This window comes from Halichoerus grypus, chromosome 3 (genome assembly GCF_964656455.1).
Source record: "Halichoerus grypus chromosome 3, mHalGry1.hap1.1, whole genome shotgun sequence".
In the NCBI taxonomy this organism is placed as follows: domain Eukaryota; kingdom Metazoa; phylum Chordata; class Mammalia; order Carnivora; family Phocidae; genus Halichoerus; species Halichoerus grypus.
The window spans coordinates 60,340,748-60,359,340 of record NC_135714.1 but is presented as its reverse complement, the minus strand read 5'-3'; the positions used below and the strand labels follow the sequence as shown (position 1 = coordinate 60,359,340).

Here is an 18,593-nt window from a genome sequence, read left to right as displayed (position 1 = left end):
AATTAGAACCAATGAAGATACTTATATTTAATGAGCCCTCAAGGGCTAGGCATGGATTTATACAAACTAAGTCTCCGATAGCTCTGTAGGTTTACCTTCTTTTCCCCTTTTGATGGCTTAGCAGAGAGCTGGCTCAACAGGTCTGGGTAAGATTAACAAAATAGACTAATATCAGCCACTGGAGTCCAGGGCTAGAGTTCAGAGTATGATGTATACTTTACTATACTATTTCTTTAAGTATTCTTCCAATAAAACCTTGTATCTGCACTATAAGGTACAGGGAATCCCAAAGCTATGGTTTTCTACCAGGTATTATAATTCATCTATAGTCTTCCCAATCCAGGTACAGTTTTCCAAATGGGGTCTTTTTTAAAAGTAAGGAATGTAGCCTGATTACACCACTGACATTCCACCTTTAATCAGGTTTTCTAGGAAAGCAGTACAGCAGAAGGTTAACCTGCAGTAACTTCCCCAATGCGGAAGGAAAAAGGGTTTTGTTGCCATTTACTCATAGTTCACTCACATATCCTTGGATTAGTATTTTTGACCACCAGGAAATTGTATTACCTAATGGGACACTGGTGTTTTCTCCAATTCCTAACCAAATGACCTATTTTTTTTTAGATAAAAACTTATTGTGGGTCTTATAAAAATTAGTTATCTTGGAAATCATAAACAAGTTTAAAACAACACAGGACTGTGTTAGCACTAAATTTGGTATCTTTTTTTTTTAATTTTTTTATTGTTATGTTAATCCCCATACATTACATCATTAGTTTTAGATACAGTGTTCCATGGTATCTTTTTTTTTTTAAAGATTTTATTTATTTGTTAGAGAGAGAGAGCGTGGGCGAGAGAGAGTGAGCGAGAGTACAAGCAGGGGTAGCTGCAGGCAGAGGGAGAAGCAGGCTCCCTGCTGAGCAAGGAGCCCGATGCGGGACTCGATCCCAGAGCACTGGGATCATGACCTGAGCTGAAGGCAGCCGCTTAACTGACTGAGCCACCCAGGCGTCCCAATTTGGTATCATTTTTTATCCCATTTAGAAACAACTGTTTTTTTTTTTCATCCAGAGTTTTATTCAGTCACAATGGAACAAGGTTCTGATTATATCCTCCCAGCTTGAGTTTTGAAAAGCCCCGGCTATTTTCCTTCATAGTGTTGAAAACAGCCTAGCTTTACTTTTTTTTGGGTTTTTGTCCCTGAGATCCCAATGGTTGTCTCTAGATGGCAGCAGAGGACATTGGTTAGAATTCAGTTTGGCATTAAATCAACAGGATCAATTGCAGTGGCCTTTGTCAGAGCTCCCAAACAAATAGTGCATGTGAGCCTCCACAAAGTCCTCTCCTTGTGGCTGGTTTGAACATTAACTTGCTGTGACAGCCTCTGCCTGACCTTGTGGGCATACCCAAAGGGGTGTGCATATTCCTCTCCTCCCTTCCTCGCATGAGCTCATATTGCACTTCCTCATGAAAACCTGAGCCCTGGCTCATTCTCAATCAACCCAATGGCTCCACCCCTTTTGTTCATAATAATCCCACTCACAAACAACTCTGTGGGTTCCACTGCCCACCTTTTGTCCATCAACCAGTGACTGATTTGGCCTCTATCTACTGCAGCCAGGGTTTCTTCCTCCACAAATGGCATTTGGCCAAATGCATCAGGAGCACCAAAGTGGAATCATTTTGTCATCCCAGCTTCAACTGGGTTTCTGGCTGTGATGTATTGGTTAGGTGAATAGGTTCTGGGGTGGGTGGTGGGGTCCTGATTTGTACTGTTCACTGATTTCCATGGTAAAGCTCTCAACCATGGCCAATTTCAAGCTACTGTGATGTATGAGGAACTGGGAAGAGATGTATGCTCACAATCAGCTTCCGTGAGCTGGTATGAGCCAGCTCTAAATGGCTTGGTTTTTGGTCAGGTCCACTATATGGTTGATGAGAGGAATGGGCACTTTTCCTCTCAATACAAATTTACTCGCTTCAGTCTTCATCTTCCCTCTCAAGGTAGATAGTTTCATTCACTTGCAACTCAGGACCGGGACTGGGGTGAGGCAAATGAGGTGCCTATGAATGCAAAATTTAAAAAGGCACTCACTCTTAGAATCATGCAAGTTTGCAGATGGTACAAGTATATGACCCTGAGAGTAAGGACCTTCCTTAAATTCTGTGCCCCAGGCGTCTCAATGGCCACAACACTTCTGTCATTAAATCATAAGTGGATCAGCCCCCACCCCGGCATGGTGTCTCATCAGCACTTTCCTACTTACCTACCTGTACTTTTTAATCTCATAGTGCCTTGGCCACAATGAGTCAAGGTCTAAAAGTCTATCCCACTTCTGAGGCCCTACTGCAATACTCACCCTGCTTGATCAGCAGCCCTGGTTTTGGGTTCAGCCAGAAAGGCACACTCATAAGACCCAAAAAGGCTCTCCTCTCACTAGTTTACTCAGTTTTACAGAAGAATGCAAGGCAAGAAACATAACACACTATTTAGCAGCAGGGCAGCATCAGATACATCCCTTCAACGCAAGTCCTCACAGCAATCCAGGCCTGTTCTTTTTTTCCCAAAATGATGGCTCAGGTACAAGGAAACAAGTTTACACAGGCGGGTGCAGGAACCATCCTAGCTTAGTAGCCTCATTCCACATAAAGACAGTATCTCTTATGCCAGTCCATGAGTATAGTTTCAGGACTCAGCAAGAAAAACACCTGCATATGTCACACCGCATTCGGGAATGCCCAAAGCTATGGCTTCCCCCAAATATTTACAGTTTATTCACAACCCTCCCAGCTCAGATGCATTTTACCAATCAAGGGCTATGTTTACCATTAGGCAGCGTTATACGGTTACACAGTGGTCATTTCACCTTCAGTAGATTACAGAGAAACCGTGTTAGAAGATCAACAGGAGGCCATTTTCACAGGAGGAAGGAGAAAGGGTTTTATTAATCTTTCACTCAGACACCAAACCACAACATCATAAAATTTCAGAATGCTGGGGATGAGGAAAAATTCTAAAACCATCCAAAGATAAAAACAAGGTCTAATTCAAAGCTTTAGTAATTAGAATGGCTTCCTGCTCTTCAACAGCAGCACCAGAAACCAGAAGACAATGGAGGAATATCTCCAAAATTCCAAGGAAAATGGTTTCCAAAACAGAAATACGAATCTATGCAAACTATTATTCAAGCTTACAGGTAGATTTTTCAGGCATGCAAAGTCTTAAAAATTTCCCTCAATGTCCCTTTTCTCAGAAAACTTTTAGAGAACACACACCCTTGCCAAACAAAGAAGTAATTCAAGAAAGAGGAGAAAATCCAAGATATAGGGGATTCCTCACAGGGGAGAAACAAAAGGAAGTCTCTACAGTTGTGAGGAGAGATTTTAGGATATTCAGCAGGCCTAAAGAGTACATCACAGAGTAGTTTGATGGGGGGAATCCAGGAGTATATTCCAAAAAAAAAAAAAAAGAAAGTATCTGATATGTCTGAATGTACTAAGTGGAGATTTATATTTCTAAGGATTTGGAGGTGAATTATTGATGGGATATAAAAAACTAAGGAAACAAAAAAAATCATACAACCAATAACCCTGGGGTAAAAAAGGTATTTAAAGAGGTATGAGTCTTGGGGTGCCTGGGTGGCTCAGTTGGTTAAGTGCCTGCCTTTGGCTCAGGTCATGATCTCAGGGTCCTGGGATGGAGCCCCACATCAGGTTCCCTGCTCAGTAGGGAGTCTGCTTCTCCCTCTGCCTCTGCCTCTTCCCCCTGCTCGTGCTCTAATAAAAAAATAAAATCTTAAAAAAATAAATAAAAAGGTACCAGTCTTTATTACAATGGGAGATTGGGAAGGGGGAAATGCACAAACACTGAGGAGGAGTGTAGGGTGGTGGTTATGAGATATATTTGGTTTACTGACATGACAACTATTTCTAACTCCCTTCTCCTTGCCTCCCTGCGCTAGAGAGGCTGGAAAAGCTAATTACCTCATTTCCAAGCTTTTCTTCAAGTTATGGATTATCAAGTAGCTGTTCTGGTCCATGATATGTAATCAGAAAACTACTAGCAGTTCCTGGGAAAGCTTTTACTTTCCTGATTAAATAGGAAGATCTAGCTGCCATCCCACTTCCCTTTCTTTTTGTCTTGAACATGGATTGATGCCTACAGCTACAAGAGTCACATTGCAAACATGAATCAATAAACCCAACAGGGTAAGATTGGTGGAACAGAAAGACAAAAGCTGAGACTGAGTTACTGATGATGTAACTGATGAGGTTTAAAAATTTAAAAATCAAGAAAAAACATGCTGAAACATATTATTAAAAACTTTAGCTGAGGGGTGCCTGGGAGGCTCAGTCGTTAAGCATCTGCCTTCGGCTCAGGTCATGATCCCAGGGTCCTGGGATCGAGCCCCACATCATGCTCCCTGCTCTGCGGGAAGCCTGTTTCTCCCTCTCCTGCTCCCCCTGCCTGTGTTCCCTCTCTCGCTGTCTCTCTCTCTGTCAAATAAAAATAAAATCTAAAAAACAAAACAAAACAAAACTTTAGCTGAGAGGCAACTGGGTGGCTCAGGTGGTTAGGTGTCTGCCTTCGGCTCAGGTCATGATCCCAGGGTACCGGGATCGAGCCCCACGTTGGGCTCCCTGCTTGGTGGGGAGTCTGCTTCTCACTCTCCTCTACCTCTCACCTTGCTTGTGCTCTCACTCTCAAATAAATAAAATCTTAAAAAAAAAGCTTTAGCTGAAAAATTAAAAATGAATGCCACTGAGGAGTGAAAATTGGGGATAGGGAACAGTGGGGCAGGGAGTTGCTATTTTTCATAATAAGCCTTACAAGTACGGTTATGGGCCAGGTACTTCTTTGTTGTGGGGGGCTGTTCTGTGCATTTTGTTTAGCAGTGTCCTTGGCCTCTACCCATTAGATGCTACTAGTAGCAACTAGGGATGACTGTGAGAGTTAAAAATTCCAGTTATTACCAAATGACCCTGCAGGGCAAAATTGCCCCAGCTGAGAACCATTGCCTCATAGTATTTTATTTAACTTTCCAGAATGCTATAAATGTATTATTTTGATAAAATTAAATTATGGGGAAAAAAACTAATGATATGAAAGGAGCTAGAGACCATCAATGTCATTTCTCCTTTCAAACACCTGTCCGTTTCTTTCCTGACCTTTCCCTGGGCCTAAGATCCAACTCCTTTCTTCCCAGACAAGCACAGACAGAACAGAGACACTTACCACCTAGAAATGCACACTCATAATGGCTGCAGGTCTTGTTTGTGCTTTGAAGGATAAGGTTATTGCTGGCTCCATCCTGTGACACATTAAAAATCTCATTCAGAGGTATTAAAATAATTCTTTCACTTTCTTTATCAAAAAAATTTTCTATAGCAACTCCAAAGCATGTGTGGATGGTTAACAGAATGTGTTGGTCATTAGCAGCTTGAGGTTTGGCTGAATACGCCAAGGTGAAATGGCCAAATCTGGCTTGGTTTAGCCCTCCAAATGTAAATGAGACATCCTGGCTTATACTATACACCACAGTTTTGTAACTGTCCTCACAAGGTCTTCTCAGCAACTGCAGGGCTTTTGTCAGATAAAAATGAAAAGCTTTGAACTGGAAGTCATAGATATAATCTTTTCGAGATAGGCCGGCCGTCTTCACAGCTTCATTGAACATATGGTAAAAGGGACTCTGCTCTTGAGCTTCAGAAACATATGCCATCAGTGCTATTCCATGGTTATCTTTAAAACTCATAGGGAGAAAGATGCGAGTCTTCCGGGCTTCCCATCTGGCTTTTGCATTTTCCCACACATCCTTCAAGAGCTGATGGCTTGCTTTTTCCTCCTTGAGCAATTGGGGAACATATTTGACTTCCATTTTGTCAGTGCATTTTAGGTATTCATCATCAAATGCATTATCTGCCATGTCTAACATTTCAGCCTTCACCTTCAAAAGAAAAGGAAAAGGAAATTAATACTCTTGAAATGAGATATTTGGTGTATATCATTTTCTCTCCCTTACTGTCCCCACCCTCTCATGCCCTGCCTAGAATCTCTCCCTTGCTTAGACCCAACTTTGGACATGATTTTTATGTAGGAAGTATATTCCACTGTTACTGATAACTTTTCTCAGCTGTGATTTCTTTGTATGAAACAGTAAAGGTTAGCAATGAGAAGTATGGGAATGATTATGCCTGTAATTCACTCATCTGAACCTTATGGTGCAGAAGAAAGAGTAAGTGTGAAATTAAAGGAATGGGTAGCAGTCTTGGCTTTAAACAATATTCTTAGCTAGATTTTTTCAACCCCTTAAGACTGCTGAATGACTCTGAAATATCATGTGTGAAATACGGTACATGATACATAATGATAAATATTATTCATTTTCCTTTGAGGATTCCCCCTCTCTTGCACACGTGGTTTGGGTAGAACTGATTCTGCACCTTCTCTCCAATGATAAGTAATGATGCAGGGGTGTTTTCTTTTTTTTTTGAGAGAAAGAGTGTGCGCGCATGAGAAAGAGCATGTGAGCAGGTGGGGTGGGGAGGGGCACAGGCAGAGGGAGAGAGAGAATCTTAAGCAGGCTCCACACTCAGCAGTGCAGAGCCCCATGTGGGGCTCAATCTCACAACCCTGACACCATGACCTGAGCCGAAATCAAGAATCAGATGCTTACTACTGGGTATTTACCCCAAAGATACAAATGTAGTAATCTAAAGGGGCACCTGTACCCCAAAATTTATAGCAGCAATGTCCAAACTATGGAAAGAGCCCAGATGTCCATCAACAGATGAATGGTAAAGATATGGTATATATATACAATGGAATATTATGCAGCCATCAAAAAATGAAACCTTGCCATTTGCAATGCCGTGGATGGAACTAGAGGGTATTATGTTAAGCGAAGTAAGTCAATCAGAGAAAGACAATTATCATATGATCTCACTGATATGTGGAATTTGAGAAACAAGGCAGAGGATCATAGGGGAAGATAGGAAAAAAAATGAAACAAGACAAAACCAGAGAGGGAGATAAACCATAAGAGACTCATCATCTCAGGAAACAAACTGAGGGTTGCTAGAGGGAAGGGGATTGGAAGGATGGGGTGGCTGGGCGATGGACACTGGGGAGGGTATGTGTTGTGGGGAGCACTGTGTATTGTGTAAGACTGATGAATCACAGACCTGTACCCCTGAAACAAATAATGTATTATATATTAATAATAATAAAAAAGAATCAGATGCTTAACTGACTGAGCCACCCAGGTGCCCCAGTGATGCAGGTTTAAAAACCAGAGTGCTCCTAGGGGGTAGAAAAAAAGCTTTTTCCGTCTACAACCATAAGCTCCACGCGTCATATTAGCTTGGTGCAGCCAGTGCTTATCCTTTTAGTTCCATGGAGAATCCTGACTGTAAATAAAGCCAACAAAGAAAGGCCTGCAGAGCTGAAAGGGAGAGAGAAGAGGCCCGGATGACATTAGTTAAGGCCCTGGGTCTAGCTGTACCTGAAAACTGTATTCTATTTCAGTCATAAGAATCAATAAATTCCCTATTTGCTTGAGCTAGTTTGAATTGTGTTTCTGTCACATACAACCGAAAAAGGCCTAATGTATCTTTAAATAATACATACAACATAATAAGTGGGGTTGTATCATATAATTAGCACTAGCTTGGAGCCAGACAAATCTGGGTTCAAATTCCATAACTAGATACTAATTAGATATGGGAAAGTTATTTCACATTTCTGAGCTTCAATTTTCTCATCTAAAAATGAGGATAAGGGAAATAATATCTTAACTGCAGGACTGTGGTAAAGAACTAATGATAAAATGAATATATGCAAAGCCCTTACCCACACTGCCCACCCACCTATTAAGCCTTCAACACACTGTGGTTATTTTCATTATTTAATGATAGGAATACATGTATTATACTGTAAGCTCCTCAAGGGCAGGAAATGTGTCACATTTACCTTTTGAATTCCAAGCTTCTAGCAGAGCAACTAGCAAAATATTCAGGTGAACTAAATTAATGAAGGACAGTTGGAAGAAAAGGCAGGCAAGGAACGCCCCCCCCACCTTGAAAGGATTTTACACCACCCCCGGAAGGAGCCCTCCACCCTTTCCCACGTGATAGATAGATGACAAAAATGTGATTGGGTGACCCGTGCAGGGAGGGTTAATCAGATTAAAACAGCCTGCCAACAAGCCCATAAAAACCCCTAGACTTAGAAACTCTGGGGACCACCCTCTCGGGTCCCCTCCCTCTTCAGGAACTTTGTACTATCACTTTGCTATCGCTCAATAAACTTTGCTTTGCTGCCCACCACTCTTCATCCGGTCTGCCTCTTCATTCTTTGAAGCGGTGTGACCAAGAACTGCGGGCACTAAAGAAAAAGAAATCCTGTACTCTGGCCTATGGATCAAAACAAAGGACAAGCAAATCTGCCCAGGGACACCACTTAAGGGTTTCTACAAATAAAAGGATAATTCCCTCATCATTTTCTCTTTCCACTATTCTATACTTGTAATAGTACATCGGTTGCATAAGCCACAACCTAAGCAGACCTCAGCTGAAAACTTTATAAGGACCCTTAGGAGCTGTTAAAGTTGCAGCCTCCGAGTGAATAATTTTTTTTTTTTTTTACCTCATGAATGATTCTTAAAAAGCGTGTGAGTGAGTGTGTGAGTGAAAGTGGGTGTGGCAGGAGTGAGGGGAGGGAGAAGGGGGAAAGAGAGAGAGAGAGAATCAACCTAAAAAAGCAAAATAAATATCCCAGGCTATCTGCTTCCTACTCTCTCTCTTCTCCCCCTCACAGACAAACTTCTTGAAAGAAACGTCTACCCTTGATATCGCCATTTCATTTCCACTCATATCTCAATCCTCTTTACTCAGCATCCCACTCCCATTCCTCCACCCAAACAGCTCTCACTAAGGGAACACCTCTTAGATTCTTTTGAAGATCCAACATATTCTATTGGCCATTAAATGTTGGGAGTTTCTCAAAGCTATTTATTTTTTAACTCTCAACTTAGGCAATTATATACATGCTCATAGTGTCAATTATCATCAAGTATCTCTGACCTGTCCCTGTAAGTGCCAGACCCGTATTATCAACTGCCTACTTAGTAACTCCACTTGAATTGCACAAAGACCCTTCAACTGTTAATAGTCTAAGAGCAAACTTACCATCTTAGTGCCTACAGCACCCATCAACAACCTGGTCCTTACAAAGACCCATCTATTCATTTTAGAGTTTTCCTAGGTATCTTCTTCTCAGTCACCCTCTGTGGTCACTCTATCACTAAGACCTAACAAACTTCTCCAGCATGTCTTCTGTATGCCAAGCACTAAGTGTTCCTACATATTAATGAAATCATTTAATCTTCATGGCAACCCTGTGTGGTAGATACTATTAGTCCCTTTTTTAAGGATGAGCAAACTAAGACAGAGTAACTTGTCTGAAATTGAGATTTGAAGCCAGGCAATCTGGCCCCAGCATCTGTCCTCTTAAACAAAATGCCCTGTTTCCAATGATAAAGACCACAGACATTTATGTAGCACTTTCAGAAGACTTTAATTTTCTCCTCCTAACAACTATTATGAAAGGTTGGGCAGACAATCCGTAACATCATTTTATAAATGAAGAAACTAGGCCAGCATCAGAAACGGTCTTTATTATCAGCCACAGAACATTCTGCTGGGGAAGTCATTGAGACCACTGAACTCCTGGGTCTGTAGGTCAGTTTCCTGAAGTGGGAATCTGAGCTTCAGGAGATTAAATCACTGCCATCTCTTAGCCAAGAAATGCATTTTCCTTTGCAGCACAGAACGTACCACGGTGTATCCTGGGCACTAATACCTGACTCATTTTCAAGACTTAAGACATCACACCCTGAAACCACCTCCCACATTCCTCACATCGTATCTGAGTCACATCATAACAGAGTCATATCATATCCTATCCAGCATGTTCCTTTCTTTTCCTATGCCTCTAACCAGTCTCCACAGGTCTAATTTTAGACATTAAGTCTTTCTGGCCCAAAGCCACAGTTGATTGTGTGTTCTGTACAGTGAGTGCCTTGAGCAGTGAAAAAGTTCACAAATGCCACCACCATTCAGGGACAACTGAATGGATATTAAGGGACATGTCCGAAAGGCTAGGTGAACACACTGATAATATTTTCTTCCTCTGTTTTATCACTGAAACAAAAGCCCTTACTAATGAAATTTAATTAGCAAAAATTTATTACAAAAATATTACCAAAAATGTGGAAATGACCTAAATGTTAATGAAAAGAAACTGGTTAAACAGATTATAGAACAGTCACAGAACACACATGAAAATTATGTTACAAAAGAATGTTAAAAATGCGTATCAAAACCACAGTGAGATACCATTTCACATCCATTAGAATGGCTATAATCATAAGGAAAATAAGTGTTGGCAAAGATGTAGAGAAATTGAACCCTCATACATTGCTGGTGGGAATATAAAATGGTACAGCCACTGTGGAAAACATAAAGTTACCATATGACCCAGCAATTCTACTCATAGTTACATACCCAAAAGAACTGAAAACATGTTCACATAAAAATCTATACATGAAAGTTCAAAGCAGAATTATTCATTCCTAAGAGCCTTTAAAAAGTGAGAACAGAACCCAAATGTCCATCAATTAATAAATGGGTAGGGGTGCCTGGCTGGCTCAGTCGGTTAAGCATCTGTCTTCGGCTCAGGTCCTGATCTCAGGCTCCCTGCTCGCGGGGAGTCTGCTTCCCCCCCACCCCTCCCCCCCCACTCCCGCTCATGCTCTAATAAATAAAATCTTAAAAAAAATTAATAAATGGATAAACAAAATGTGGCATAACCATACAATGGAATATTATTCAGCTCTAAAAAGTAATGAAGTACTAGTATATGCTACAACATAGATGAACCTTGAAAACAATACACTAAGTGAAAGAAGCCACATAAAGGGCCAGATACTGTATGATTACATTCCGGTGAAACAACCAGAATATGCAAATCCACAGAAACAGAAAGTAGTAATGGTTGTTAAGGGATGCAGGGAAGAGGGAATTGGGACTGATTGCTGATAGCTACAGGACTTCTTTTGGGGGTGATGGGAATGTTCTGTAATGAGATAGTGGTGATGGTTGTACAACACAGTGAATTTATGAAAACCACTGAATTATGTACTTTAAAATGGTGATTTTTTTATGATATGTGAATTATACCTCAATTTAAAAAATCATACGGCAGTACAGGCGACAGAATACACACAATGATTCCATTGACAAGGGATCAGTATATTAAATGCAAAAATAAAATTTTAAGAACAACATATTTTATTTTATTTTTTTAAGATTTTATTTATTTATTTGACAGACAGAGACACAGCGAGAGAGGGAACACATGCAGGGGGAGTGGGAGAGGGAGAAGTAAGCTTCCCACGGAGCAGGGAACCTGATGCGGGTTCGATCCCAGGACCCTGGGATCATGACCTGAGCCGAAGGCAGACGCTTAACGGCTGAGCTACCCAGGTGCCCCAGAACTTAACATATTTTAAAGAAGGCACTTCAAAACAGTGGAAAAATATTCAGTAGTGATGTGACAGTTAACACCGTCAAGAAAGAAATCAAATGAGATGCCTCGCTCATATTTTACATAAAAATATGTTACAGAATGTTTAAAGATTCAATTGCAAAAAATAAAATCATACAAGTTTTATCAGAAAAAAAGAACACCAGATGTGAGAAAATGGTCATTATATAGTTCAACAAAACACACACAACCAAACACTGCAGTGTCATCTTACTTGGACAAAATACATATTTTAAGAATACTTAATGACATAGACATTTACATACAGTAGTAACTTAAAAAGCAAAGTAAAATAATACTTTGTACAATGTGAACCCATTTTTCTAAATTATAAACACACACACAGAAAAAAGCCAAGAAGACTATACACCAACAGATTAAGAGTCTTTTCCCTCTGAGTGGAGGGATTGTGAATGATCTTTACTTTCCTCTGTTTGCTTAATTTTAATTTTTTCAACTTTCTACAGTTGGCCTGTATCTAATGTGTAAAATGAAAAGATAAAATCTACTTGTAAAAATCTAATTTACCTATTCTATTTATTCTATCCACTCTCATTTCCAACATCAACCCACACAGATGCCTCAGGCAACATTATATCAAGAGTTCCCATTCCAATGACCACATACTTCCCATTCCCAACATTACCTGGAAAATGTCCATTAGAATCACAGCTGCCAGCAGCATGGTGACCATATCAAAATGTCCGGTCTTCATTTTTCTCTTCTAAATTAAAATGAAGAAATTCCAATTTAGCAGACTTAAAAAAGAATAAGTTTAGGGAAGTAGAGCAGGATGACACAGTGTATGTATTTCATTCAGGGTGAGAGTAGATATCATGATGGTCAGGAAGTGATCATCAGTAAATTTCCAATGGCTGGAAGGGCCATTAGATTCTGTCTGGTGGCTAACATCCTCATTCTACAGATAGGGAAACAAAAGCTCAGAGAACTTCAGAAATTTGTTCAAGATTAAATCTGTCCATTTCCATTCTCCTCCAGCCATGCTGTCTCTCCCATCATAGACAGTCATTGGTAGTCATATTTTCTTCCTATCTCTGAATTTCTCCTTAGCCTACACAGGAAATAACACAAACTATAAAAAACAATCACTTCAGACTGGTGGTCTCCTAGCTCCCAGTTTCCAAAACTTCCCCAGTAGTTATGGTCCATGCACATCATCCATTCTTTTAACCTCTTTGCAAACTAAGTCACACCCATCTGTGTAGGATGGAGGGAATGATGAGACCAGTAGTGTTACTAACTGAAGGGTTACCCAAGGGGGTCTCCTTCCCCCAAATATTTAGATTCAAGAGAAGCCCAAGGATAAAACAAGTGTCTTGCATAAATTTCTGATGGCAGGAATGAAAATAAGAAAAAAATTAGGTAGGCAGGAATTCTAATAAGATTATACAACTCTTTGGCCAAATGCCCAATACTTGTCCCAATATTTAGGAGACTGAAAGGGGTAAACAGGAGGGTGAGAGGTCCTCAAGAGCTGAAGCTGTCCCCACAGCCATTAACTGATTCAATTAAAGGTTGGTTCTTTCCACATACCTGTAACAAAGCTGACTTTACTGGAACTGAACAGAGATCTCTACTTTATCCTACCAATCAACATATTCTGGCATCTGCAAATGGGAATAAACAGCATAGGGGAAAGGAGAGTTCTCTCTTTGGCCCCACATTCCCATCTTTACTCAGGAGCAGTTTCTTTCACTAGAGACTCTAAAATACACAACCAAAATGCCACTTTTGTGTTAAACTTCACTTTCTAAAAAAGATTTGAAATATAGTACTCGACAGATAACTGTCATGAGGCAGTATGTGCCAAGCAAGCTCTGAATCAGGATTTTCTGAAAATTCTTTACTTCTGTAGCTGAGTGTAAATAAGTCAAAATGTTTACCTGGCTTTTCTGCCTGTGGAGGAGGTTTAACTGATGCTAGGTCTCAAACTGTTTTCCCCACTCTCTCAGTTGTGGTAAGCGTGTCTTCAGGATGGGAGGTTGTTGACAGTGAGAGCTGAGAGGGAATGCTTTTCTTTTTATAAACACCCCCAGCAGTAGCTTGGCAGTGGCACCTCACCCCATTTGTGTTCTGCTATTTATATCTGGCCCCCACACTATCCTTTGGAATCACTGCTGTTAACACATGCAATCTCCAAGAGGCTTGTAAAGCCACAGCAATTCCCCCTAACCACACAGCATGTTCAGTTCCGAGCTCTGCTGTAGGCTTCTCAGAGAGTGATCACCTCCCATTCCTAACCCTTTGACTCTGAGATGTCAAACTAAAGCAAGGATTTTACCTGAACTAGATGGTTCACATAACCTAGGGAACTTGCTGTGTTAATCTCTGGCAATGATGATGGCCATCACCATTCACTCAAGCAGCTTACTATTTTTCAGGTAACTGTGCCAGCTGCCGGGATACACAAGCAAGTAAAACAAAGACTAAAAAGCACCCACAATCTGATAAAACACATTAATATTCATACTTAACCAAAATATATGTTGAAAATCCAAGTGAGTTTTAGAAAAAGTCTAGTGAGAACACTAAGGGAAGGATTTGGTAATACCTACGACTACAGTTCCATTTGAGTAAGGTACACAGAGCAAATAGACTGCAACGCTGAAGAACACTTAGTAGTTCGCTGACTATGGATAAAAAACTGTGAAATGTCCTAGGAAATTTATGCATATATATCAAAATACATTAATATAATATATTAGATAATGCACAATATAGAATAGCCCCAAACTGGAAACCATCCAAATGCCTAACAACAGTAGAATGGGTACATTGTTATATTCATACAATAGAATTTTGTATAGTACTGAAAATGAATAAACTCTAACTATATAGAAGAAAATGTGAATAAATCTTAAAACATTTTCAAGCAAAAGAAGAGACACGAACATGTATATACTGTATGATTTAATTTAGATAGGGAACAAAATCAAACAAAGCACATCTATAGCATTAGAGTCAGAATACTGGTTACTCTGAGTAGGAAATCACTGGAAGAGGAACAATGAGAGTATCTGGGATGCTGCTTAGGTTCTGGTTTGGTTCTGGGTGTTGATTATACGGATATATTCAGTTGTGAAAATTCACCAAGCTATATACTTATGTGTATTTTCCTCTGAATGTGTGCATATGTACATATATTACTCAACTAAACATTTTAAAGTGCACCCATTTTTATAAAACCCACCTCTAATCTTCAGCCTTCAAAACCTCTAACTTCTTCCCACTGTACTAATTAAGCTGTTTAAGATACAATTTAATACACTAAATAGACTCCCAGCAATAGCATCATTAAAAAAAAAAAAAAAGGTTTGATCAGAAAGAAAAAAAGAGGGTTTGCACATGTTTTCAGGCTTTATGTTCACACTGACCTTCTTTTAAGTCTTAGGCATGTGAGCCTATGGGAGTGGGATTTTCCTGTCTTTGGTACTAAAGCCTACCAGATTTGTCTATATATCACACAAAAGATGAAGTCCACCAAAAGCACGTAACAAACACTGCCTGAAGTTCAAGGCAAGTCTGGCCTTGTTTATGCTCAATATGCTTTTGCTCCATTCCTGTTTTAAACTTTCTTTTAGTTGAGGTATAATTAACATACAAAACCTATTAGATTCAGGTGCATAACATGTTTGATATTGTATATATTGCAAAATGATCACCATAAGTCTAGTTAACATGTCACCATATTTACAAATTTTTGTCTGTGCAATAATTTTTAAGACATACTCTCTTAACAACTTTCAAATATGCAATATGGTATTATTACTTACAATCACCATGTTGTACCTTATATCGCCATGACATTTATTTTATAACTGAAAATTTGTACCTTTCTACTCCCTTCACCCATTTCATCCACCTCTCCCAACCTCCAACTATGGTAACCACCAATCTGTTCTCTGTCTTGGTTTTTTTAGTTTTTGTTTTTTAGATTCCACATATAAATGAGATCATATGATGTTTTTGTCTTTGACTTATTTCATTTTAGCATGCTGCTCTCAAGGTCCATCCATGTTCTCACAAATGGATGTGGTATGTTTTATTCTTTTTTATGGCTGATAATATTCCATTTTATTTATATATGTGTATATATGTGTGTGCATACACACACACACATTTTCTTTATCCATTCATCCACTGATGGACACTTAAGGTTGTTTCCATATCTTGGCTATTGTAAATAATACTGTAATGACATGGGGGTGATACATACCTTTTCAAGTTAGTGTTTTGTTTTCTTCATATAAATAAATACCCAAAAGTGAAATTGCTGGATCATATGGCAGATCTATTTTTTCCATAGTGGCTGCTCCAATATATACTACCACAAACAGTGCACAAAGATCCCCTTTTCCACATCCTTGCCAACACTTGGTATTTTTCCCCTCACAGTCCTACCCCTTTGTTCTTTTTGATAATAGCCGTTCTTCTAACAGATGTGATAGCCCACTGTGGTTTTCACTTGCATTTCCCTGATTAGTGACTTTGGAGATCTTTTAATGTACCCACTGGCCTTCTGTATGTCTTCTTTGGAAAAATGCCTATTCAGAGCATCTGTTCATTTTTTAAATTGGATTAATTTTTTTTGCTATTGTCTGAGTTCTTCATATATTTTAGATACTAACCCCTTGTCAGATATATGATTTGCAAATATTTTCTTCCATTCAGTAGGTTGCCTTTTCATTTTGTTACTGGTTTCCTTTGCTGTGCAAAAACTTTTTAGTTTGATGTAGTCCCAATTGTTTATTTTTGCTTTTGTTGCCTTTGCTTTTGGTGTCAAATCCAAAAATTACGGCCAAGATCGATGTCAAGGAACTTATTACTCTCTATATTTTCTTCCAGAGTTTTTATGGTTTCATGTCTTACATTCTAGTCCTTAATCCATTTTGAGTGAATTTTTGTATATGGCCTAAGAAAGTGGTCCAGTTTTCCCAACACCATTTATTAAAGAGATTGTCCTTTCCCCATTGTATATTCTTGGTGCCTTTTTTTTTTTTAAAGATTTTATTTATTTGACAGAGAGAGAGTGAGCACAAGTAGGGGGAGCATCAGGCAGAGGGAGAGGGAGAAGTGCAGAGTTCGATCCCAGGACCCCGGGATCGTGACTGGAGCTGAAGGCAGACGCTCAACGACTGAGCCACCCAGGTGCCCCCTTGGTGCCTTTTTCTAAATTAATTTACCATATATTTATGGGTTTATTTCTGATCTCTATTGTGTTCCACTGATCTGTGTATCTGGTTTTTTGTTGTTTTTAATTTTTTTCATAAAGATTTATCTATTCTTTTGAGAGAAAGAGAGAGACAGCAAGTGAGAAAAAGAGCAGGGGGGAAGGCTGAGGAAGAGGGAGAAGCAGACTCCCTGCTGAGCAGGGTGCCAAAAGCGGGGCTCAATTCCAGGATCATGACCTGAGCCAAAGGTGGTCACTTAAATGATGGAGCAAGTCAGGTGCCCCAGTTGTTTTTAAGTAGGCTCCATGCCCAGCGTGGAGCCCAATGTGGGACTTGAACTCATGACCCCGAGATCAAGATCTGAGCTGAGATCAAGAGTTGGATGCTCAACTGACTGAGCCACCTAGGTGCCCCTGTGTGTCTGTTTTATGTCAATACTGTAGTAGTTTGATTACTATAGTTTTATAATATAGTCTGAAATCAGGGAGCCTGATGCTTTGTTCTTCATTCTCAAGATTGCTTAGGTTATGCAGGGTCTTTTGTGGTTCTACACAAATTTTAAAATTGCTTGTTCTATTTCTGTGAAAAAATGCCACTGGAATTTTGACAAAGGTTGCATTAAATCTATAGATTGCTATGGGCAGTATGAATATTTTAACAATTTGAATTCTTCCAATCCATGAGCATGGAATATCGTTCCATTTATTTGTGTCTCCTTATATTTCTTTCAATCAATGTCATACTTCTCAGTACATAAGTCTTTCTCCTCCTTGGTTATAATTCGAGTACTTTGCTCATTTTTTTTTTTTTTTTTAAGATTTTATTTATTTGACAGAGAGAGACACAGCGAGAGAGGGAACACAAGCAGGGTGAGTGGGAGAGGGAGAAGCAGGCTTCCCGCGGAGCAGGGAGCCCGATGCGGGGCTTGATCCCAGGACCCTGGGATCATGACCCGAGCTGAAGGCAGACGCTTAACGACTGAGCCACCCAGGCGCCCCTACTTTGCTCATTTTAATGCAACTGAAAATGGGGTTATTTTCTTCTCGCTCTCTTTTTTTTTTTTTTTTTAAGATTTTATTTGACACAGAGAGAGAGACAGCGAGAGAGGGAACACAAGCAGGGTGAGTGGGAGAGGGAGAAGCAGGCTTCCCGCGGAGCAGGGAGCCCGATGCGGGGCTTGATCCCAGGACCCTGGGTTCATGACCCGAGCTGAAGGCAGACGCTTAACGACTGAGCCACCCAGGCGCCCCTACTTTGCTCATTTTAATGCAACTGAAAATGGGGTTATTTTCTTCTCGCTCTCTTTTTTTTTTTTTTTTTAAAGATTTTATTTATTTGACACACAGAGAGAGACAGCGAGAGAGGGAACACAAGCAGAGGGAGTGGCAGAGGGAGAAGCAGGTTTCCCGCGGAGCAGGGAGCCCAATGCGGGGCTTGATCCCAGAACCCTGGGATCATGACCTGAGCCGAAGGCAGACACTTAACGACTGAGCCACCCAGGCGCCCCTTCTCTCTTTTTTTAAGATTTATTTATTTCAGAGAGAGAAAGCATGCATGCAAGTGGGGGGGAGGGGCGGAGGGAGAGGAGAGAGAGAGAATCACAAGCAGACTCCCCACTGAGTTCAGAGCCCAATGTGGGGCTTGATCTCACAACGCTGAGATCATGACCAGAGCCAAAATCAAGAGTTGGATGCTTAACCAACTGAGCCACCCAGGTGCCCCCTTAATTTTTCTGATAGTTTGTTATTGGTGTATAGAAATGCAACATATGTAATGTATGGTGATTAACATAA

General features: G+C 40.2%; 1 protein-coding gene across 6 annotated transcripts in view; it reads right to left on the bottom strand.

The window, feature by feature from the left end:
• Positions 1-18,593, bottom strand: part of ART3 (ADP-ribosyltransferase 3 (inactive)) — a 154,588-nt gene that overhangs the window by 17,751 nt on the left and 118,244 nt on the right. For all 6 annotated transcript variants that reach the window (XM_078068785.1, XM_078068787.1, XM_078068782.1 and 3 more), the window contains exons 2-3: positions 12,255-12,332; positions 5,237-5,948 (exon numbers count right to left, since the gene is read on the bottom strand). In XM_078068785.1, the coding sequence (XP_077924911.1) occupies positions 5,237-5,948; positions 12,255-12,323 (781 nt within the window). In that variant the 5' untranslated portion in view covers positions 12,324-12,332. The remainder of the gene's footprint in view (positions 1-5,236; positions 5,949-12,254; positions 12,333-18,593) is intronic.